Below are 23776 nucleotides of genomic sequence, written 5' to 3'. Positions count from 1 at the left end.
CTACAGAGAGCTGTGTTGTCTCTGTGTGGTAAGATGAGCAGCTACAGAGAGCTGTGTTGTCTCTGTGTGGTAAGATGAGCAGCTACAGAGTGCTGTGTTGTCTCTGTGTGGTAAGATGAGCAGCTACAGAGAGCTGTGTTGTCTCTGTGTGGTAAGATGAGCAGCTACAGTGAGCTGTGTTGTCTCTGTGTGGTAAGATGAGCAGCTACAGAGAGCTGTGTTGTCTCTGTGTGGTAAGATGAGCAGGTACAGAGAGCTGTGTTGTCTCTGTGTGGTAAGATGAGCAGCTACAGAGAGCTGTGTTGTCTCTGTGTGGTAAGATGAGCAGGTACAGAGAGCTGTGCTGTCTCTGTGTGGTAAGATGAGCAGGTACAGAGAGCTGTGCTGTCTCTGTGTGGTAAGATGAGCAGCTACAGAGAGCTGTGCTGTCTCTGTGTGGTAAGATGAGCAGCTACAGAGAGCTGTGTTGTCTCTGTGTGGTAAGATGAGCAGCTACAGTGAGCTGTGTTGTCTCTGTGTGGTAAGATGAGCAGGTACAGAGAGCTGTGTTGTCTCTGTGTGGTAAGATGAGCAGGTACAGAGAGCTGTGTTGTCTCTGTGTGGTAAGATGAGCAGCTACAGAGAGCTGTGTTGTCTCTGTGTGGTAAGATGAGCAGCTACAGAGAGCTGTGTTGTCTCTGTGTGGTAAGATGAGCAGCTACAGAGAGCTGTGTTGTCTCTGTGTGGTAAGATGAGCAGCTACAGAGAGCTGTGCTGTCTCTGTGTGGTAAGATGAGCAGGTACAGAGAGCTGTGCTGTCTCTGTGTGGTAAGATGAGCAGGTACAGAGAGCTGTGCTGTCTCTGTGTGGTAAGATGAGCAGCGACAGAGAGCTGTGTTGTCTCTGTGTGGTAAGATGAGCAGCTACAGAGAGCTGTGCTGTCTCTGTGTGGTAAGATGAGCAGCTACAGAGAGCTGTGTTGTCTCTGTGTGGTAAGATGAACAGGTACAGAGAGCTGTGTTGTCTCTGTGTGGTAAGATGAGCAGCTACACAGAGCTGTGTTGTCTCTGTGTGGTAAGATGAGCAGCTACAGAGAGCTGTGCTGTCTCTGTGTGGTAAGATGAGCAGCTACATAGAGCTGTGTTGTCTCTGTGTGGTAAGATGAGCAGCGACAGAGAGCTGTGTTGTCTCTCTGTGGTAAGATGAGCAGCTACAGTGAGCTGTGTTGTCTCTGTGTGGTAAGATGAGCAGGTACAGAGAGCTGTGTTGTCTCTGTGTGGTAAGATGAGCAGCTACAGAGAGCTGTGTTGTCTCTGTGTGGTAAGATGAGCAGGTACAGAGAGCTGTGTTTTCTCTGTGTGGTAAGATGAGCAGCTACAGAGAGCTGTGTTGTCTCTGTGTGGTAAGATGAGCAGCTACAGAGAGCTGTGCTGTCTCTGTGTGGTAAGATGAGCAGCTACAGAGAGCTGTGTTGTCTCTGTGTGGTAAGATGAGCAGGTACAGAGAGCTGTGTTGTCTCTGTGTGGTAAGATGAGCAGCTACAGAGAGCTGTGTTGTCTCTGTGTGGTAAGATGAGCAGCTACAGAGAGCTGTGTTGTCTCTGTGTGGTAAGATGAGCAGCTACAGAGAGCTGTGTTGTCTCTGTGTGGTAAGATGAGCAGCTACAGAGTGCTGTGTTGTCTCTGTGTGGTAAGATGAGCAGCTACAGAGAGCTGTGTTGTCTCTGTGTGGTAAGATGAGCAGCTACAGTGAGCTGTGTTGTCTCTGTGTGGTAAGATGAGCAGCTACAGAGAGCTGTGTTGTCTCTGTGTGGTAAGATGAGCAGGTACAGAGAGCTGTGTTGTCTCTGTGTGGTAAGATGAGCAGCTACAGAGAGCTGTGTTGTCTCTGTGTGGTAAGATGAGCAGGTACAGAGAGCTGTGCTGTCTCTGTGTGGTAAGATGAGCAGGTACAGAGAGCTGTGCTGTCTCTGTGTGGTAAGATGAGCAGGTACAGAGAGCTGTGTTGTCTCTGTGTGGTAAGATGAGCAGCTACAGAGAGCTGTGTTGTCTCTGTGGTAAGATGAGCAGCTACAGAGAGCTGTGTTGTCTCTGTGTGGTAAGATGAGCAGCTACAGAGAGCTGTGTTGTCTCTGTGTGGTAAGATGAGCAGGTACAGAGAGCTGTGTTGTCTCTGTGTGGTAAGATGAGCAGCTACAGAGAGCTGTGTTGTCTCTGTGTGGTAAGATGAGCAGCTACAGAGAGCTGTGCTGTCTCTGTGTGGTAAGATGAGCAGCTACAGAGAGCTGTGTTGTCTCTGTGTGGTAAGATGAGCAGCGACAGAGAGCTGTGTTGTCTCTCTGTGGTAAGATGAGCAGCTACAGTGAGCTGTGTTGTCTCTGTGTGGTAAGATGAGCAGGTACAGAGAGCTGTGTTGTCTCTGTGTGGTAAGATGAGCAGCTACAGTGATCTGTGTTGTCTCTGTGTGGTAAGATGAGCAGCTACAGAGAGCTGTGTTGTCTCTGTGTGGTAAGATGAGCAGGTACAGAGAGCTGTGTTGTCTCTGTGTGGTAAGATGAGCAGCTACAGAGAGCTGTGTTGTCTCTGTGTGGTAAGATGAGCAGGTACAGAGAGCAGCGGCGTTCCTCTGAGCTCAGTGAAATATGGCTGCTCCCAAGCCAAACCCACGCTGCACACATCACAGAGTCCAGTCCTAACCACCAACATACAGCTTCTTTCTCTCTCTCTCTCTCTCTCTCTCTCTCTCTCTCTCTCTCTCTCTCTCTCTCTCTCTCTCTCTCTCTCTCTCTCTCTCTCTCTCTCTCTCTCTCTCTCTCTCTCTCTCTCTCTCCCTCTCTATCTCTCTATCTCTCTCTCTCTCTTTCTCTCTCTCTCTTTCTCTCTCTCTCTATTTTATTACCATACAGACTGGCACAGGCTCTCCCTTCTTCTCCTTGCTTTGTTTCATTCTCCGTCTCTCTCTCTATCTCTATGTCTCTCCATGTCTCACCCTCCCTCTCTCTATCTCTCTCTCTTTCTCTCTCGCTCTCTCAGTACTGCGTGTTTTACTGGTCTAATGCATCTTCATTACGGCTCACATTAGTTGTATTTTCACCCAGTAAAGATTGGGAGTTGTGTCGCTCTATTTGCAGTGAACTTCTGGTTAGGATGCCATGCTTTGCTGCTGGTAGCGAAGTTATGGAAAGGTTACCAAAAACACTAAAGCCTAATGAGGAAAAATTGTGGTTGAAAAATGATATGACAAATGAGGAGACAACTAATGGTATTATTGCAGAGAACTCTGCAGAACCCAAATAGATGGATGTACATCTGTTGTTAATCTGGCTAAATTGGTTGTGTCCATTGCCTGCTGCTGCATGTTTGTGTGTGTGTGTGTGTGTGTGTGTGTACATACTTGTGTACGTGTGTGCAAAGAGAGAACTGGACAAGTAGGCAAACATTAACTGTGCCGTCTTCATAAATGTACAAATGTATCTCCTTCGCAAGGGTGACGTTTTACGGCGACTTTTACACATTTCCTTTCGTTTAGAAATGCTTTGTTGCCGTTAGAGTGTGGTTTAGGCCCTGTGTTTAATCCAACGGCTCTGTTAACAATCACTGCTCAGGACTGTCTGGTGAGGCTGCAGCCCCTTTAGAAGCAGTTCTCTTTGTTGTCAGTGTGGTTCTCTGTGTAATGGATCTGTGCTCATTTTCTCTCAACGTTCAGCTTGTCCTCCCGGGCAGCTCTCAGCTCTCAGGCAGGACTCACAGACTCGGAGACTCGAAGCCTCGTCTGTCTCCGTGTCAGAAAGGGCTTTGCAGCCCAGTGTTGTCTGGTTTCTTGAAACCGTGTGCAGGGTGGAAGTACATTTTTCGAGAGCACATTTTAAAATGACAACTGTTGACCAAAGTGCTGAACAATCAGAAGTAGCTAAATCCATAAAACAACACAATACAGAAGTTTATCAGACACAACTTTAGTATTAGACAATCAGCAATTATTGTTTTTTTTTTGTGGAGGTCAGGGCTTGGCAGGTAGGTTAGGGTCAGGGAAGCCCTTTGAAGAACACCTGCATCGTCTTAGCTTATCTTCCAAGCCAGAGAATGTGGAAAAGTAGCTCGTTTAGTGGTTTCAGCCAACACCTTCATTTCAAAGCTACAGCTCTATAAACGTTGTTCACTTGAGTTTTTACTTGTTTTCCAATGTGAACTTCTTCCCATATTAGCTGAATAACTAGTCATGTTCTCTTACAGCGCTGTGTGTTGCAGTCTTGTTCTGAATGGCAAATTAAATCATGGAACTACACCCCCTCACACAGCACTGTTCCAATCCCTTTGACCGAATCTGAAAATTCCCACATCATCATAATCAACTCTGGAAGGACAAACTGTCGATCTGCTCCCATTTACGTTTTTTTAAATTCCAATCCCCAAAAGATGAACACTAAACCTTTCCCCCTCTCAGCGATCCCGTCTCAGTTCTGGATGGGAAGATCCTGTTTCTGTTTCGAGAGCTAACTATCAGTCAACCACAATGGTACGGCTTTCTCTCTCTCCTGACTTGTCTTGGATGCCGTTGGTCACTTTGGCCCGGCTCCTTGGTATTACAATCGCTTTCCAAGCAAGCACACATTAATAGCTGGGTTATAGAGTCTTACAGAGACCCAGATATCTCCGTTGGAGGAAGGATTCTGTTTCAGCAGCGGGCTAGTCGTCTGATACATACACCGAATGTGTATCACGCTGTAAATACATTGTATACAATGTTTTCCAAAAATGCATGTCATCCGCGGCTCTGCGGAACAGCACTCAGTCAGGAAGGCTGGAAGAGGCCACATCCTTCAACAGTCCCTGTGTTCTGTCTGGGGGTTGGTTCCTCAGTCAGGGCTGAGGAGAACGAGATTGTAAACACGGGGAGAGCATTTGGAGGCATTGGAGGCTTGGTTTGTGTTTTTTCCCGAGGTTCCCCGAAGGTTTAGCAATACTCCCCCTCCGCAGCACCGGCACGCCCCTACACCTTCAGTCCATGAAATGTGGAGTGACTTATCTTCTGCTCACTGATGTGGGTGTTACTGCACATCACACTCACAACTTAGGATTTGATAGTACAGTTGTAGTTGAGGCCAATGCAGGAGTCATCTTCAGTGCAAAGTATCATTGTATCACAGGAACTCCCAGGTAAAGGTGTCAGCAGTCTTACTACAGAGGTGATACTATGGTCGGTTCTCCTATTGGTCAGCGTTTGTCAAACGGCCCACGTTGATGTCAGAAGGGCCTTATCTGTCGTGACATCATGCGATGTGTTTGCTGTCGGCCTGTAACAGAGGGCCCTGAACACCTGAACCTTTAACGGCCTTGTCGCAAACAGCCACCGGCGCTCGGGGATAGCTGTAACCGCATGAAAACAGACACCTTTCAACAGCTACTCTCAGCGTCTATACCCCCCCCCCTCCCCCCGCATCCCATAAACAGGACAGCTCCGGTTACTCTCTGTTTAACTTTCAAGCCAGTTTGTCACCATCGTGATTCATGCTTTTCATCTGAAAGAAGGGTTTTGTTGTGTAGGCGGTGAAATATTGCAAAAGTTCAATCAGTCGTCCCCGGCTCACTGCACAGGAATGAATGCAGCACAGGGCAGGTGAACTGTTTGCCACAGCTACGGAGGAATGCTGCTGTGCGTGGATTCTATCATACCACCGCTAAAAGCCTTAGATTAGTGTTCCTGTGAGAGAGGAAAGAATCCACGTGTTGGATTCAGTGGCAGACAGTGCAGTTGTAGAGTGTCAGTTCTTCTGTCATGTTAGTTTCACATTATAAGACCTGTTCTGTCATTTAGGAGACAGAAGGAGGAAGGAAGCTGTTCTCCCTGACCTCCATTAACTATCTCTCTCTCTCTCTCTCTCTCTCTCTCTCTCTCTCTCTCTCTCTCTCTCTCTCTCTCTCTCTCTCTCTCTCTCTCTCTCTCTCTCTCTCTCTCTCTCTCTCTCTGTCTCTCTCTCTGTCTCTCTCTCTCTGTCTCTGTCTCTCTCTCTGTCTCTCTCTCTGTCTCTCTCTCGGTCTTTCTCTGTCTCTTTCTCTCGGTCTCTCTCAGTCTGTCTCTCTGGGCCCGATCTTGCACCCAGCGCAATTGACTTTGTCAACGACGCAAGTATCATTCCTAGTTTGCACTCGACGCAAAGCGGACTTTTCCCTCCACAGACGCACGTCGAAATGACCTTGCGCTCCCGTGGGTGGTTCAGCGAAAAAGGAGGCGTGTTCCGGCGCAAACATTCCCTGGTGCTATTTTGCAGTTTCCGAAAAACAATTCCGTCACTGACCAGGAAAAACGTGGTCTAAAGTCAATGGCGCATTATTCAGATGCTATTTTAAGGGCGCAAGCTTGGTCCGTGCACACTGCTGGCGAGGCCAGGGTCTTCTTTCTGCGAAGCTGTGTTACATTGTTTTGATTTATGGCGTGTTACATTTCTTCAATGATTATAAAAAGATTTTCATGAGAAATCTCTATGTATGTGAACATGATTTGTAACAATTGTGGCAATTTTCTCCCACGCCTGTTTAACCGAAGCTAATTTGGGTGGGTTTCTTCTCCCATCTCCATCAGAATCAGAATTCAGTTTATTCGCCATGTAGCCTATGTTACACAAACACGGAATTTACTGTGGCAGGAAGGTGCAAACAATAAACATATACGGGTCTTAAATGAAGTAAAAAAGTACAATAGTTAAACTAATTCCAAGAACCAAACAATTTAACAAATAAAATATAGGGTAGGCTATATAAAAATAAGAATAAGAATTTGAATGAGCAGCATGAGCGGGCAATTTAGTGCAATGAGAAAACTGCTCTGCCTTTCCCATACAATGTCACTTATCTATCTGTTACGGCCCTGACTAGAACGCCGGTCTCCTTGGCTGTGAACCGCTCCTGGCGTGCGCCTGGCAAATCCGCCGTTATAATAGCAATCCGCCATGGAACAAGCGCTGCTCTTAAAGGGAATGTGAGATGACGCTCTGATTGGTTTATTGCACGTTACGCCCAAACCACACCCATTAATAATGTAGCTACTTCGGACCTACCCATTTTAGATTTGCGCCAGGCGCAAAGTCATTTATCCCGCCGGCAAAATAGCAACCGAGCCGGAGTCCCGCCCACAAAGTTACTTGCGCTTTGCGGTTTGATACTTGCGTTTCAGATCGTCAAAATAGGGGGGTCTGTCCATTTCTCTCTAGTTTTTCTCTGTGTCTTTCTCGATGTCTCTCTATCTCTGCTCCTTTGCTCCGCTGTGTGCAGTTATGGGCCTGGGGCCTGACTTCATGGGTCTGTGAACTGTGATGGAGAGAGCACCCGGAGGCTCTGTGGCGATCGCAGGGCGAAAACATGGCATGAGACATGCTACCGCCCCGGCCGCCTGGTTACCGAGCAGTAGAAGGGGGGATTTTTAGACAAGGGGAAATAACAGGCCCTGGGTGGAATGTGGGAGCTGGGGGTAAGTAGTGGCGGTGGAGTGGATGGAGGGAGGGAGGGACGGATTAGTTCCCATGTCTATTCCTCCTCCTCCCCTGGGTGTATAGAAGTATCGTCTCCCAGGCGAAGCGATCACTCCCACACCGGGGAGGCAGGGGGGGATGAGTGGGGGGGGGAGTGGGGGAAGAGTGGGTGGGGGAGGAGCGATGAGCCACTGGCTGGAGTGAAACAAGAGTCTACTTTAGCCAGGATAAAAGATGTGGAAGTCAGCAGGTTCATTGAAAGCCACTTGAGTGGAAGAGGCTCCTGGACAGACCCAGGCTGGACAGACCCAGGCTTGACAGACCCAGGCTTGACAGACCCAGGCTGGACAGACCCAGGCTGGACAGACCCAGGCTTGACAGACCCAGGCTTGACAGACCCAGGCTGGACAGACCCAGGCTGGACAGACCCAGGCTTGACAGACCCAGGCTTGATGCGGAGGACGAGCTCTCTCTGGCTGGCAGCTCCCGCGGCCTGAGGGGAGGAAGGGTCACTGTCGACACCAATCCCTCCCCGCAACCGCCGACATCTTCAGGTGGTTTTATCTCTGCCTCAAAAGAGGGCCGAAGTGAGGGAGGCTGAACTCAGGTTGTCAGAGAATGAGGCGTTGGAACGCAGGCGCCAAGGAGCCAGTCGACTTTGGGGCGCACAGCAGTTGAAACACAGTAGATCAGTTTGAGAAATTCGGCGCACTCTGAAGTACATGTTGTGTATGTTAATATCAACCCACAGCATAAATTGATCGATTCAGTTATGATTTGGATGGGAATGGCTCCCGGTCCAGAACCACTGTGGTTGAGGTCGTGTTTTTCCTGAAACTGTGGTTAGGTCTGTGTTGTTCATGTACCCAGGAACTGTTATTATACCAGACAACTCTTGGCCTGAACGCTGGCTATCTGCTATCAGTGCCAATCTGCTGAACGGATTTCACTGTAACAATGGATCGAGCTGTCGTATTGAAAACTCATAAAAAGCTGTAATAGATGGCATCGCTTTGCAAAAGGAACACAAGATTGGTTTTCACCAGGATCGACCCAAGTTTCCGAAAAGTTGCCCTCGTTATTTAGCAAAAAAAATAAATAATCTGAAACAATGCTGTTGCATGCTCGCCATAGTGCAGCTCTACGTGTTTGAGTTTGATTTGTTTGCATTGCGTGAAGGCTACACGTATCGCAGTTTCAATCTTCTTGTATCAGAAGCTGATTCAGGAAAAGAACATTCTTGAGGCCAATTATAAATACACTGGTACAGCTCCTTCTTATTCTCAGGATCTGTGGTGGTGAAACTGAATACTGAGAGAGGACACATGCAGTATCTCAAATCTGACTTTAATTATGAATTACTGCACTCGCAAAGTGAACCTGGCAAATGTAATGTGGTGTGTTCAAATCGCACTCCTGGTGGTTAGACGTAGGCTTAAATTGTCTGTTTTCTTGCCTATCAGTACATTGAAAAAACGAAAAACTAAATTTAGCACAATAAGTTAGTCAAGACACCAGGAGGGAAATCAAAACGTCATCAATCCCCTCGGAAGTTACACATTCTCAACTAGGTGTCGCTCACCTCACCAATAAGGGTTATCAAAGCCAGAGACGCCATCAGATTCTCAGTGGCTTCATCACGGGTAAATATAGTATCTTCATCGTTATCCTGGCTGGACACAGTATCTGTGTTATAATCTGAGATGGATGTGATAGTGGTGTTTATGTGACATGGAGCGTCATGTTAAGCTGTGTGGATGGTGCGTACCCTCACGTCTGAGCAGCGGGCACCATGGGGATGGGCCTGTGGAAATGATGCGTGCGTCGTGCTATGCTGGAACAGAGAAGAATAAAAGGCCCTCTTTCTGGGCGCCGTCATCGTGTGGGTAGGCCTAATCCTCTCCCCTCCTCCCTCGCTCCGTGGCAGGAGGAGAGCGGTGACGTGGTCGCCGTGACGTCAGCGTGTGGGCTCCGTCGGCGCTGGCGTTATCAGATCAGGGATTCTGCTGCGTGCGCTTGGCTGCACTGGTGTAGGCTGTGCGGTCTCCGTAGCTGATTAAAGGTCAACTTTCTCTCTCTCTTTCTCCCTTCCCCTTTCTCTCTTTCTCTTCCTCTCGCTTTCTTTCTCTGTTTCTCTCTCTCTCTATCTCTGTATCTTTATCGTTCTCGCTTTCCCTTTCTCTTCACAGCACTCTGCTACCTATCTTTTAATCTCTTCTATGGTATCTCCCCCCTTCTCTTTGTCTCCTTAAGTCACACTGTTTTCTTTCTTCAACAGTGGCCAAACAGTAGTGACTGTATAGACCCCTCTCTGACAGCCCCCCCCCCACCTACAGACTGTCTGCCAGCCTGCCAGTGTCCCCGCCTGCCCTTCACTCTCTCCCCATGGGCTCACACACACACACACACACATACACACACACACATATACACTCACATACACACACACACATATACACACTTATACACACACATTCACACACACACACATTCACACACACAAACATATACACTCACACACACATTCACGCTCACACACCCACACACACCCAGCCGTGTGTGTGGGTGTGTGGGCTGGCTGTTATCGGCAGGATCTGTGTGGGTCTGCGTCCGTCTCAGCGCTAGACGCGGGGGAGCAGGATGCGAGAGGATCAAGCGTAATCTGGGGACTCACACAATCCCAGCGCTAACTGGATTCTCTGCAGGCAGCAGCGCTGGACGGTTACACCAGCCAACAATCACAGTCCACAGCGCTAACAAGCTGCCGTCTGACTGAGCCCAGGAGCTACAGTGCTGGTTAGGAAGCAGACACATCTGGGATGGGCTTGTCTGTTGTTGTTTTTTTCCGGAAAAAATTATTTTGGGCATTTTCATGCTCCGTTGGGTCGTTCTGTACAAGGTAGACAGGAGAGAGAGAGGGAGGGGGGGGGGACATGCAGTAAAGAGAACGAGCCGGATTCAAACCCGTGCCACTGCGTTAAGGCCTCAGCCCATGAGCCCAGAGCCACCCAGGCTGACGTGGGCTTCGGGGTTGAGATCAGGAACATAGACCCGTCAGGAATGAATCACACAAGCACTTATTTTAGGAGGAGTAAAACCTTGAGCAGTCACCCCAGAAAGAAGGCCTTCTCGTCTCCTGTGTCTGCAGTTGAAGAGGCCCTGAGTGCTGTCTGTGGACGATGGGGTGTCTAGCTCTGTCTGCATCCTGCTGCATGACCCCTGCCTCAGAGAGACGCGAGGGGCACAGGTCTGCATCCTGCTGCATGACCCCCGCCTCAGAGAGACTCGAGGGGAACAGGTCTGCATCCTGCTGCGTGACCCCCGCCTCAGAGAGACGCGAGGGGCACAGGTCTGCATCCTGCTGCATGACCCCCGCCTCAGAGAGACGCGAGGGGAACAGGCCAGCGCTCTGTTTCAGGCAGCTTCTACTGGAACTCGATCTCCCGCACGCAAAACTGTTCAAGTTCAAACATCCACACAAGCATTTCATATCTTGAATTCCCTTCGGTAAATCCCTCGCTCTCTCACTATCAGAGTTACACATCATTTTAAGCTGTAGTTGGTTTATCCCGTCTCATCGATCGCAAACGAGCTGAGAGTATAGCCTGGTCTGTGTAGTTCTGGTAAAACAATATTATTTTATTGTACAGGAACATGGCTTCACTAATTCCTCTAGCTGCAAACCTCACAGACCACAACTTTGTCTATAATTTGCCCGGGAGCATATGTTCTTAGCAACGCTACATAAAGTGAAACGGAAAACAGTTGTAGAGAGGGTGGGGGGTGGAGAGAGAGAGAGAGAGAGAGAGAGAGAGAGAGAGAGAGAGAGAGAGAGAGAGAGAGAGAGAGATGGAGAAAGAATGAGAGGGAGAGAGAAATAGAGAGAGGGGGGAGGGAGAGAGAGATGGAGAAAGAATGAGAGGGAGAGAGAAATAGAGAGAGGGGGGAGGGAGAGAGAGAGAAAGAAGGGGAAGACGGGGAGAGAGAGAGAGAAAGAGGAGAGAGAGAGAGAGAGAGAGAGAGAGAGAGAGAGAGAGAGAGAGAGAGAGAGAGAGAGAGAGAGAGAAGAAAATACAGAAAAGTAGAGAAAGAGAACAATCAGTAATTGATATAGAAAGCAACATGGGGCGTCCTCTCTCCTCTCACCTCAGCTCTCTCACCCCCAGAACCAGGGTTCAGAGGTCACAGCTAGCCAAACTGTCGTTTGAAGACGTGCAAGCTGCATCGAGGTGGCCTGTCAAGTGATGTGTGTCACAGTTGCCATCTGTCTTTCATGCCATAGTACAACTTCCACCCTCTGACGAAGGCTGGTTTGCTCCTGTCAAGGAGCTCTTCCAAGTGGCGTCTGTTACGGTGCTTTGAGACTGAGCTGGTGTTTATGGAGGATGGACAGCTTGTGGAGAGAGAGAGATAAAGAGAGAGAGAGAGGAAGAGAAAGAGAGAAGAGAGAGATAAAGAGAGAGAGGTAGATATAAAGAGAGAGGGAGAGAAAGAGAGAGATGAAGAGAGAGAGGTAGAGAGAGAGAGAAAGAGACAAGAGAGAGATGTAGAGATAAAGAGAGAGCGAGAGAAGAGAGAGAGAAAGAGAAAGACAGAAAGAGAGAGAGACTCAGGACTGCTGCATCTCCTGGTTACCAGCAGGGGCCACCTTCCTCTGTTCCTGTGACCATGTGTGACGGATGACACTTCACTCCTCCAGAACCCTCCTGTTCCCCTAGCGATGATGTCTTCCACCGCCCATGAGCCCCCTCCCTCTGTCTACCTGGGCTGGGGCTTTAACTTCCTGACAGACTCACTGGGCCTTTTAACCTGCTAGCCAGTCCACAGGCCCACACTCTTAGATACACAAGCACGGGGCTTCAGTGTGTGTACGTGTGTGTGTGGGTGAAAAGCCCATTGGAATGCTCTGATAACCCTAACTCTCCCCAGCTGTGTGTGTGTGTGTTTTGTCCTGAACTCCCAGCCTTTCCCGGTTCTCCACCTCGAAGCAGTGATGCAGTCCTTCCTCTGTCTGCCTTGCCGTCCCACTGTCCCTGTCACAGGCCCCTCTCTCCATCACCCTTATCTCTCTCCATCACCCTTATCTCTCTCCATCACCCTTATCTCTCTCCTTCACCATTATCTCTCCTTCCTGGGTACACACCAGTGCAAGCCAAGGGCCTCTGCTGGTTTTAATTCACACACAAAGTTATTGTCTATCGCATTCTTGCTAGCTAGCTAGCTAGCTAGCTGATATATTCTTGCAAGCTAGCCAGTCAATTTTTGCTAGCTAGCTAGCCAGCGAGGCCAATAAGGTCACAAAGAAGAGTTGCTACAGTAGGGCAGCTAGCCTACCACTTTCTGTACTCTCTCAGGTTATAAATCTCCACTGCTGTCTCATGTGAAATTTGGTTAGCGGTGCGCTGGCCTCTCTTTTAAACACAGATTGTCGTAAAAACCGGCTGCCACCACATCCAGAAATGTTGTTTCGGCCCTTTTAGGGAGCAGGGGAACATAAGGGATGTTGTTGTGGAGGCTGGACGGTACCGTGGTCAGCTTATGTGAAGGCCACGGTCCACACACTCACTCATCCACAGCCACTACACCTCTGGGTGCATCCAGAGCCTCGTATCCCACAAGGGCTCCAGTCACACCCAGGCTCGTCCCTCCCTCCCACCTCACTTCCCCTTCCTCTTCTCCTCCATCTTGGACACTGTCACAGACACTTGCCACTAAACTCCATTAGACATCTGGTTTAATATCCCCCCCTTCTCCTCCTATTCTTCTCCTCCGGACCATTCCAAGTTCATTGAGGTTTTTCTGGTCGATCCAATTTTCCACTGGCAGCACACAAGGCTCTCCCAGAGAGGTTCCTTTCTAGAGGCCAGTCAGGACTCTGAGACCAGCCTCTTTCAAATTATTTTTTGTGTGTTTTTTCTTGTCAGTATTTCATAAACCGCATGCCGGATCTGCAGCCAGGGCATGAGAGCACATCACACCCATTTCTACCGTCGGTGTACGTTGGACGCAGTTCAGCGTTTTTCCAGTTTTGGAATCAACCGTTGTCAGGCGCCTTTTTTTGCCAATGTAGTTTGTCGTCTCTCTGACCCCCTTTTCTAAACAAATCATCCGGCATGAAACTGCCTCTTCTTTATTTACATTCTTTTGATAAAGCGAAGATGCAGCATCCCAATGTTTCTGAACGACTCGTTTCACTTCGTATCTCAAACACGTGAGGTGGGATCGCTGCTGAATGGAATAGAGGGTCCCCAGTTCCTGGGAGTGGGACTGGCTTCCGTTCTGCGCTTCGCTCAGTGTTGCCGGTGCCAAGCCCAACAGGGGGTGACAACCAGCCCCAGGGCCCAACAGGGGGTGACAACCAGCCCCAGGGCCCAACAGGGGGTGACAACTAGCCCCAGGGCCCAACAGGGGGTGACAACCAGCCCCAGGGCCCAACAGGGGGTGACAACCAGCCCCAGGGCCCATCACAGAGTGACAACCAGCCCGAGGGCCCATCACAGAGTGACAACCAGCCCGAGGGCCCATCATCATCATCGTTTCCCCCATGAGCAGCACAGTCTTGGGCCTCCCTGGCCCGGGGAACCTCCCTTCCCCTGGAAACAGCCCTGTCCTGTTTTAGCCATCACAACTGCTGTGTGGACGTGCCTCTGCCAGAATGTGTGAAGATCTGTGGGCATGTGTGTGTGTGCGAGTGTGATGGTTTGATGATGTGTGTGTGTGATAGTGTGACATGATGTGTGTGTACGTGTGTGTGATGACGTGCGTGTGATGATTGTGGGCTTGTGTGTGTGTGCGCGTGTGATACTGTGTGATCACACGCGTGCTTATGTATGTATGTGTGTGTGTGTGAAAAGTGTATGTGTTTGGGTGTGTATGTGATGATCTGTGGGCATGCGAGTGTGTGTGATGACATGCGTGTGTGTGTGTGCGTGTGTGTGAAAGGGGTGGGGGTGGCTGAACGATACCACAGGCTGGTGAGCCCAGCCTTGTTGGTGAGCAGCAGGAAGAGTGCTCGTGAGCCCAGCCTTGCCAGGGCCTTGGCCGCGGCGTTAGCGAACAGCATGCATCAGTCACAGCCAGGCCGTGCTCCAGATCCCCAGCTACACCGCTCTCTCCACAGGGTCTGGAGCTGTAAAAAAGGTAAAATAAGCAGTCGTTTAACATTTAGTAAGTTTCTGAACTGTTAAATGTTTATTTGGTTGGGCAAGTAACTTATAAGGGTTCACGTGTTTGAGGTACTGCGTGGTTTCTCTGCAATTCCGCTGAATTGAGTGCAAGAAGCTTAGCGTCGACAATCTTTACTATCGATCTGTCTACGACAGTGTTATGAACCCGTTATCAGATAGAATTTTAACAGGCCAGATTGTCACACAGGTATATGTAAGAATGATATTCCACATCGTATAGAATTTCACAGAGACTTCTGTGAGACATGACATAGCGCCGCCCAATCAAGAGGATGACAACAGGAACGGTCACATGATCGGATAACTTCCTGGTTTCCTTTCCTCCATGCAGGCAGGCCCAGTGAAGCTAGCTGGTGAGCTAGCAGTGAAGCTAGCTGGTGAGCTAGCAGTGAAGCTAGCTGGTGAGAGAGCTGTGAAGCTAGCTGGTGAGCTAGCAGTGAAGCTAGCTGGTGAGCTAGCAGTGAAGCTAGCTGGTGAGAGAGCTGTGAAGCTAGCTGGTGAGCTAGCAGTGAAGCTAGCTGGTGAGCTAGCAGGGAAGCTAGCTGAGAGAGCTGTATGTCCTCTCAGAGCCCAGCCCCGAGCCCCACTCTCACATTAGGGACGGCTGAGGAGAGACCTGGGTCTCTGCTGCCCCTGGCCCAACTAGAGTGGAGCTGCTGAAGACAGCTCTGACCAGCACACAACAGGGGCATGTGTTTAACCGGCTGGCTTTGACCCAAAAAATTGTACACAAGCGTGAATTGTTGTATATCTGGATATTTTCCGTGTTTGACAACATGAGCGAACCAACGTTACTGTCTCCCTTGTCTTGTCCTTTAATCAATAACAAATTCAACATATATTACCCTGTTCTTGATTGGACAATAAGGCTAAACTGTTAACCAGCCCTCGAGCACAACTCCCTGCATATTCCCCTCAGGGTCCTAGTGCCTGCTGCGGACCAGAAGGCAGGCAGACCTGCAGACCACAGCTTCTGTAATGTGGGCAGCAGCACAAGGTGCTCCAGCAGGGAAATTCAGCACTTTGGACAGCACCTGTGTTATACTGGCTAGCTCCCCCTCTCTGGTACTCTGTAGCGCCTGCACACACACACAGCTGGTCTGTTGGAGGCTGTGGTCAGCCTGTTGACCCCCTCTCTACAAAGGTAGAGGGGGAGGGAGGGAACCTCCTTCTCTACGAAGATAGAGGGGGAGGGGAGGGGATGGGAGGGGGGCTGGGCTGGGCTGGTGGCTCTGCTGGTGATTCAGTAAGATTATGGAAGTAATGGATACCACTACCACTCACAGCACTTCCTGACCACGTCAACAACAACTAAACACAACTCCAGTCTGATTTCTGTGCACTGCAGTTCTGTCGACAAACAACATCTAATTAACAACCAAGTGACTTCAGAGGATTAACATTCCTCTGTCTCTCTATCCCTCTCTCTCTTTCTCCCTCCCTCCCTCCCCCTCTCTCTCTCCCTCTCCTCCTCCCCCTCTCTTTCCCTCCCTGCCTCTCTCTCCCTGTCTCCCTCCCTCTCTCCCTCCCTCTGCCCCCCTCTCCCTCTCTCTCCGTCTCCCAGGCAGCAGGGAAGCGGCATTCACCTATGCCATCACTGCGGCGGGCGTGGCCCACGCCATCACGGCGGCATGCAGCCAGGGCAACCTGAGCCAGTGTGGCTGCGACCGGGAGAAGCAGGGCTACTACAACCAGGAGGAGGGCTGGAAGTGGGGTGGCTGCTCGGCCGACATCAAGTACGGCATCGAGTTCTCCCGGCGCTTCGTGGACGCCCGGGAGATCAGGAAGACCCCGCGGCGGCTCATGAACCTGCACAACAACGAAGCGGGGAGGAAGGTAAATGCCGGGCCGCAACACAAGCAGGGGCGGGACACAAGCAGGGGCGGGTCACAAGCAGGGGCGGGACACAAGCAGGGGCGGGACACCACCAGGGGCGGGACACAAGCATGGGCGGGACACAAGCAGGGGCGGGACACAAGCAGGGGCGGGACACAAGCATGGGCGGGACACCACCAGGGTGGGACACAAGCAGGGGCGGGACACAAGCATGGGCGGGACACCACAAGGGGCGGGACACAAGCATGGGCGGGACACCACCAGGGCGGGACACAAGCAGGGGCGGGACACCACCAGGGTGGGACACAAGCATGGGCGGGACACAAGCATGGGCGGGACACCACCAGGGTGGGACACAAGCAGGGGCGGGACACAAGCATGGGCGGGACACCACAAGGGGCGGGACACAAGCATGGGCGGGACACCACCAGGGTGGGACACCACCAGGGCGGGACACAAGCTGGGGCGGGACACCACCAGGGGCGGACGATTTTATAATTTTTGTATAACTGAGGATGCGGCCATTAAATGCAATTTTCTTGGTAAAAAGTTGAAGGGGGACGGGGAGGGGGGTTTGGCAGATTTGCCGGGACACGTTCCACCCATGTGTAAGGAAAGCTATGCCCCTGGTCAGATCTACAAATACTGCTACGACCACCACTACTGAAAACAAACTTGGTCGTGTGTCTGTATGTTTGTGTGTGTGTGTTTGTGTTGCGTGATGGAAAACAGTTTTACCAGAAGAGTATTATTCTCCCCCTCTCCCACACCCTGGACACAGACCAAGAGTAGAGGCAGACAGTCATGTGGTTGTTTGAGCTTGTTTTCTTCTATACTATTACGACCGGTTCCCTTTCCCAAGCAGACCTTAGGCGCTGTTCTCCAGCGCTGTTTGTTTGTTATCAAGCATCACAGAACAACACAAACCATCTTAACCGACAGTGATTAGCCTCCACTGCTACTTCACTGAAGTTCTGTTGACAGACGGATCTGATTGATTTAACGGGGAGTTTAACCGTGTGCTTGAGGATGGTGAAGCCAGCGGCCGACAGACCCTCCTATCATGAAGTTACGAAGAGGAACGTCAGGAACAGGATATGATTGCAGTTCTCTGTGCCGAGCCAGCTTGTGAAGGCAGAACGACCGGGGTGGTGTTAATGTTACCGACTGGTTCCAGGGTGTTTGAAAGGCCTGCCAGGTTCGGATGTTTCGATTCATAGAATTCGATTCACGTACATGGTGGAAACTAGGGAGGGAAATGTTTTGATCGGTTATTCAGAACGCATACAATTGGTGTCAAATAATTCTCCACAGAATCAAAGTATATTTTCCCCAGTAACGTTTTAGAAAAAAATCCAATCATTGGATCTTTCCCAAAAAATATCCAGTTGTAAACACCAAATAGGAAAACTGCTTGTCCCAATTTTTGGGGGGGGATAAATCCAGTGAATCAATCTGTACTGTAAGCCCGTCATCCCGTGATACCATGAGGATGACGTGAAGAAGCCATCTTTAGAGGCCGTCTGCTCACATGGGACTAATTGTTTGCAGACAAGAGATTTTGACGGACACGCTGTAAGTAAATGTTTCCATCCAGTCGTCAGTTCATCAGATAGATTTCTTACCCAGACGTTCGTTGTGGTTTGCGCCCATACATTTTTGGAAATCCTTCTTCTGAATCAACATCCGAGACCAGATTTTCGGTGACCCCGGTCTCATATTTTTACGCCTCTATCCATATTCTTTCAATCAAACGTGCTCAGATTAGACATTCCCAACCACAGAAGACATAGATGAGACAGAAAGCTCTGATGAACACGTTTGTGTGTTTTGTGTACATTGTGTAAGTGTTTGATAGAAATTATGACCAATGGTGCTGGCAAGGCTCAGTGCCAGGAAAAAGCAACACTGGAAATATGCTCTGCCAAAAAAACGTGAATATCTTATACAACAAATACGCACATGCTTGGTTCTTACAACAAGGAGTTAGGGAGTCATGTTAGGACCACTACAGTTTTGTTCATTTAACCCATCCAAGAACTGGAACCACTCATTCTTTCTTTCTTTTCTCTTTCTTTCTTTCTACTCACGAGCATCAAACACACACAGAGAGAAAAGAAAGCTTCGTTTCACGGGAGGCCCACAGCGCTACGATTGACACCGCTCAATATTTCCCAGATGCCCCAGGATTAGGCGTTTAGGAGAAATGTTCTGCGTGTGCCATGTGTTTGTGATGATGATCTGTCGGAGAATAACACATTTGCCATTTGGAAACCCCCAGTAGAGTCCTCTACATGGTGCCTGTGGACTGCCTATGCTGTGCTGATGTCTTGAATGGAGGACATCCTCGCTGCAGCCAGCGTTTGTTCAGTTAGTTCACGATCTTCCCGTTTTTAAAGCCCAATGTTAGCGTACACTTTGGTCCAGATGTCATCGGTTAATGGTCACCCATTGGAAACGTTTCGACAATGTATCTGCAACACATTAAACAGCTGAACGATCCACATTTAACTGCCGTGTGGGATGGTGGACGGTTACTTGAGATTTATATATTTTTTTTTTCTTCTATTGATGTGGTCTGCAGGAAGGTAGGGAGAATTACAGGGTAGAATATTACCAGTAAGTGCATTTTTCCCTTCTTTCTGACATATAGCTGGCATCGGAGCCCTTCTTAGAATTTCAGATATGCTGTGTACAGTCCACTTCACAAGGAGCTGTCAAGTTCAGCCAGGCCACGATGCTGCTGTTCGACCCTCAGTCATAAACGTTGTGGCACAACGTACAGAATGAACAAGACCTCAGTGGAAACCCACTTCTCCAGGAGTCTGAAGTGTGAAGGCGTAAGAATAACCCAGCAGGGCATCGTTCTATTAACGTCGTATTAAAGGCAGCTTCCTTTGAAATCAAAACAAACGTTTTGACGTCCTGTCAGCATCCGTTTCCACTTAACGCTTGTTGCTCCAAACAAAGACTGCATTCAGCCTCCGTCTGAGGTCAACCTCTCGGTGATTCTTTAATAAACCCGCTGTTTCATTCAAATAAATAAGTGCCCCTCTCTCCGAAATGTTTCTGAAACGCTCTCTCTTGAAGGACCAACGAGAAAATTAAACCCAGGGTTTGTGTCAAGGCAACACGGAGATAATAGTGATCCAACTGGTTGCTCTTTTGTAGGCGCAGTTTACGGCAGTACTCGACAGCATACAGATACATTAGTGCACATAATTCAGATAAGGCAGTAGCAGTGGACTTTATCACTACGGCCCAGTTTCCCCAACATGGATTTAGCCTGGTCCTAAAGTAAGACAAAATGTAATGAAGATCTCCATTGTTAGGCTATGACGAGGCTTAATCCATGTCTGGGAAACTGGGCCCACGTGTGTTCTAACTGAAGATCAAAGCACTGTGAACGACAAAAATCGTGGCCTCAACAAACGTTCCTCTACCAGTGCATGACCGGGTTGGTGTCAGCCCAGTGGTTTGACGAGGTTTGCAGATCAAGAGGTCGAAGGCTCAAATCCCCCCTCTGTACATCACTTTGGATAAAAGCATTGAGTAAATAGGACATTTCTTTCTTAAAGGAAAAGGCTCAAGACGCACTTGTTCCGGGAGTACAACGGTACTTAGGAATGGTTCGCTTGACCCGATGTTAGTTTCCTCAAGGATCACAATGACTCTTGCTTAGAGACTTGTTGCTCTTGTGGTTAGTGGTAACTGACTTAAATTTTTGTACACGCTGTGATATATTGTTTTTATTATTGTTGCTTGCTTTTTTCCACAGGTACACTTGCACTTATAGCAGTTCATGTTGTTTAATTGTAACTTGTTTAACTACATGCTCTTATGGTTCTTCCCTTTGGCACTTATTTTGGTTGTTCACAATGTGTGCTTCATGTTTTGGCTACTCGCAATGTTTTGTGTTCAATCTTGTTGTTATGATCAGTGACCTATGCACTTTGTAAAGCTCTCTCTTGGAAGTCGCTTTGGATAAAAGCGTCTGCTAAATGAATAAATGTAAATGTAAAGGAACTGTTGAATTAACCCAAACTCACTCCCCCTCTCTCCCTCCCACCCACCCTCTCCCCCCCCCCCCCCCCCCCAGGTTCTAGAGGAGAGGATGAAGCTGGAGTGTAAGTGTCATGGCGTCTCGGGCTCCTGCACCACCAAGACCTGCTGGACGACGCTCCCCAAGTTCCGGGAGATCGGCTACGTGCTGAAGGACAAGTACAACGAAGCGGTCCACGTGGAGGTGGTCCGGGCCAGCCGTCTGCGCCAGCCCACGCACCTCAAGGTGAAGAAGACCCAGGGCTACCGCAAGCCCATGGAGACGGACCTCGTCTACATCGAGAGGTCGCCCAATTACTGCGAGGAGGACGCCGCCACGGGCAGCGTGGGGACCCAGGGACGCCTCTGCAACCGCACCTCGCCGCACACGGACGGCTGCGACCTCATGTGCTGTGGGCGGGGCTACAACACGCACCAGTACACCAAAGTGTGGCAGTGCAACTGCAAGTTCCAGTGGTGCTGCTTCGTCAAGTGCAACACATGCAGCGAGAGGACCGAGGTGTTTACCTGCAAATAAGGGGGCGTGGCCCACGATGACGATGGGGGCGGGGTTTGAGGACTAGCAGGAAGCAAGAGGGGGGGGGGGTGGAAACGAAGACGTGTCTTGGAACAATGAGAGATTTTGAAATAAATTGATGGGATTTACGATAGCAGCTCTTCATGGCATCGTTTTGCACAGAGGAATCAATGTTTGCTTTTGAGAAAGTAAAGAATATCATTAGGTGATACCCCCCAGATATGGACTGGAGCAGAATCATGTGTGCTCGTGTACCGATGTGTTCTCTGTGACTGGTGAGTCGGGACCACTGGCCTGTCCTGGACGAGAACTGTGCATTGCACTCTGGGATTTGTAGTCCTTTCTTCCACACAAAAGCAAAGACAGACCGAAACACAGGATTTGGTCCAACAATGACAGTGACTATGAAAGGTGACTAGGAAAGAGTCCTCTTAAGTCCTCTGGTTTTCTTTTATTCCGCGGAGGAGGACAGAGGTGAATATTTGACGCCCTCGGACTAGGGGGTTGTCTTCTGTTTTTGGAGCAAAGTAGGAATGAAGAACGCTGTGTTAGCAAGGTGCCTCGAGGCGCACCAGGAGCTGAGAGGAGAGACGTCTACGTTTAAGGCCTCTGCTGCCAACTGGAATACGGTGGAGTATGTTAGTTTTCCAGTCACACTGGAACTGTCTGTTTGAACACTGAAAATAAATTGTTTATTTATGTTATAGTATCTTAAAACAAAGCACTAACGGGTAGAAATGTCTTTTTTTTTGTACTAAGTGTAAAAATACTTTTTTGAAACTGACTAAAGATGCGTGTCTTTTAGAAAATTGCCCCCCCCCCCCCCCCCCCCCCCAAGAATCCCCCCTGTTCTAAAATGGTATATCCCTACCAGTTTGTTGACTACAAGGCAACATGACTGTTTTCACCTTCAGACACATCGGGTCTGTGTTGCTGTAGCATAGTTTTAGTTTGCAGTCGTTTACGCACCAGATAGGGTCTTCAGAACTCTTGCATTTTCAAGCATAGACAGTAGCAAAGAACTTTAACCACAAATGATCCTTCCTCAAGTTATTAAACGTAAAACTTATATGTTGCTGGATGTGTTGTTGAGTGCTGCACTGATAATATTTTCTATTCCGACTCCAATGAAATTGAATAAACTCCCATTTGACTGAGTTTTGAAACTGACTGAAATTAAGAATTTAATCCAAATGGTTTAAGTTGGATGTTTATAGACTCTTTCTGGGTTGTTTGACTATTCATCTCCATGAATATTTTGTTAGTGACTTAATTTTGTAACTTCACTCAATATCGCTTCAACTGTTGATTGTTAATTCAAATCATTAAGTTTCTCAGAAATGACTAGAAAACCATGTTGACAATAATATCTTTGCCCAAAGGCTGCATGTTATTTGAAAACAATACTTGGTAGAGTATAATTTTGGCACTTTATATCATCTTCTCTTGCTCAAGCTTACATAATTATGCTCTCTGTTGGTACTCTGACAAAAGTATGTACTTAGTGTCATAAGATTGACCTATCACACAGGCTCATTACTCTTTTTTAGCATATCGGTTTACACATTGATGAAGTCATACTTTTGCTCATTCAAAGGTAACCACTCAACCTAGATAATTATAGGTAGATTTCTCATAACATGATTATGTGATGTTGAATTCAGATCAAACATATCAGTCTCCATGTCCTTTTAACAATAGATGCTTGGTCACTTGACAGTTTACATTAAATACACCAGAAAACCTTCCAGAAAACCGGAATAAGACTATTTCTACAAACAGGCAAACTGTAAACCTAGATATAAGCTTACAAACATGGCTTTAAAGGCAGTTCTTGACTACTTGGAAATTAAGAGACTGAAAACAAGCCACGTGCTGGCTAAAATTAAACTTAATATAACTGCAAACTAAAATACATTTTCATGCATTATTTTGAAAGTTACTTTTTAAAAAGTCACAACGTAACATTTAACGCAGTAATTGAAGAGATGTGTATCTTTTGAAGCATTTGGCCCTCATAAACAGCGTCTCCTGCTGAAGATTTAACATTCTGTATTTTATAGCTGATGTTGGTGCAAGAATGTTGCTGGATGCATCTCATCCTAGTTGCTCGTGTCAGCTGTTCTCCAAGTAGCCAAAGCCTGTAATGGGCTCTCTTCCTGCAATGGAACACAGTCTTTATATGTCTGGCCATTGTATGTGTATCGTTTTTTGAGCCAACATTTATATATATATATATATATATAGATATATATATATATGTATATATGTATATAAAAAATGTCCCTTATTCAGAAGTTCCAACCACCCTTAATATGACTATTGGCAATGCAATGGAAGCATAAATCATTAAATATCACAAATAAATAAATCAAACAGCATGCTGACTTTTATGTTATTTTCGCACACAGCACATGTTTATAAAAATCTGTGGTTTTAAGCCTTGATTATGGCATGCGTGGAACAAAAGACAATTACCTCCGCCAGTGGATCTCATGTCAAGTGATGGGATACGATTCTGCCAGGGCCAGCAGAGATCACCAATGAGCAGTTGGTCTGCTCTGGACAGTGGGCACACCATTCATGTATGTAGATGAACCTGGAGTACTTACCCCTTTGTGTACACACACCCATAGTACAAATGGTCAATGTCATCCCTAAAATTCACCCAATATTTTTTGGTGTATTCAAATGAACATGTTTACGACTGCGCCTTCCCATCCAACGCTG

The 23776-nt window shown here is 48.3% G+C and overlaps 1 protein-coding gene across 3 annotated transcripts in view; it reads left to right on the top strand.

The window, feature by feature from the left end:
* wnt7bb (wingless-type MMTV integration site family, member 7Bb) overlaps positions 1–23427 on the top strand; it is a 35803-nt gene extending 12376 nt beyond the window's left edge. For all 3 annotated transcript variants that reach the window (XM_062461051.1, XM_062461053.1, XM_062461052.1), the window contains exons 3-4: positions 16196–16467; positions 20567–23427. In XM_062461051.1, coding sequence (XP_062317035.1) covers positions 16196–16467; positions 20567–21046 — 752 coding nt within the window. In that variant the 3' untranslated portion in view covers positions 21047–23427. The remainder of the gene's footprint in view (positions 1–16195; positions 16468–20566) is intronic.
* Positions 23428–23776: the final 349 nt, after the last annotated feature.

This window comes from Osmerus eperlanus, chromosome 5 (genome assembly GCF_963692335.1).
Source record: "Osmerus eperlanus chromosome 5, fOsmEpe2.1, whole genome shotgun sequence".
In the NCBI taxonomy this organism is placed as follows: Eukaryota; Metazoa; Chordata; class Actinopteri; order Osmeriformes; family Osmeridae; genus Osmerus; species Osmerus eperlanus.
This window is presented reverse-complemented; position numbering and strand designations above follow the sequence as displayed.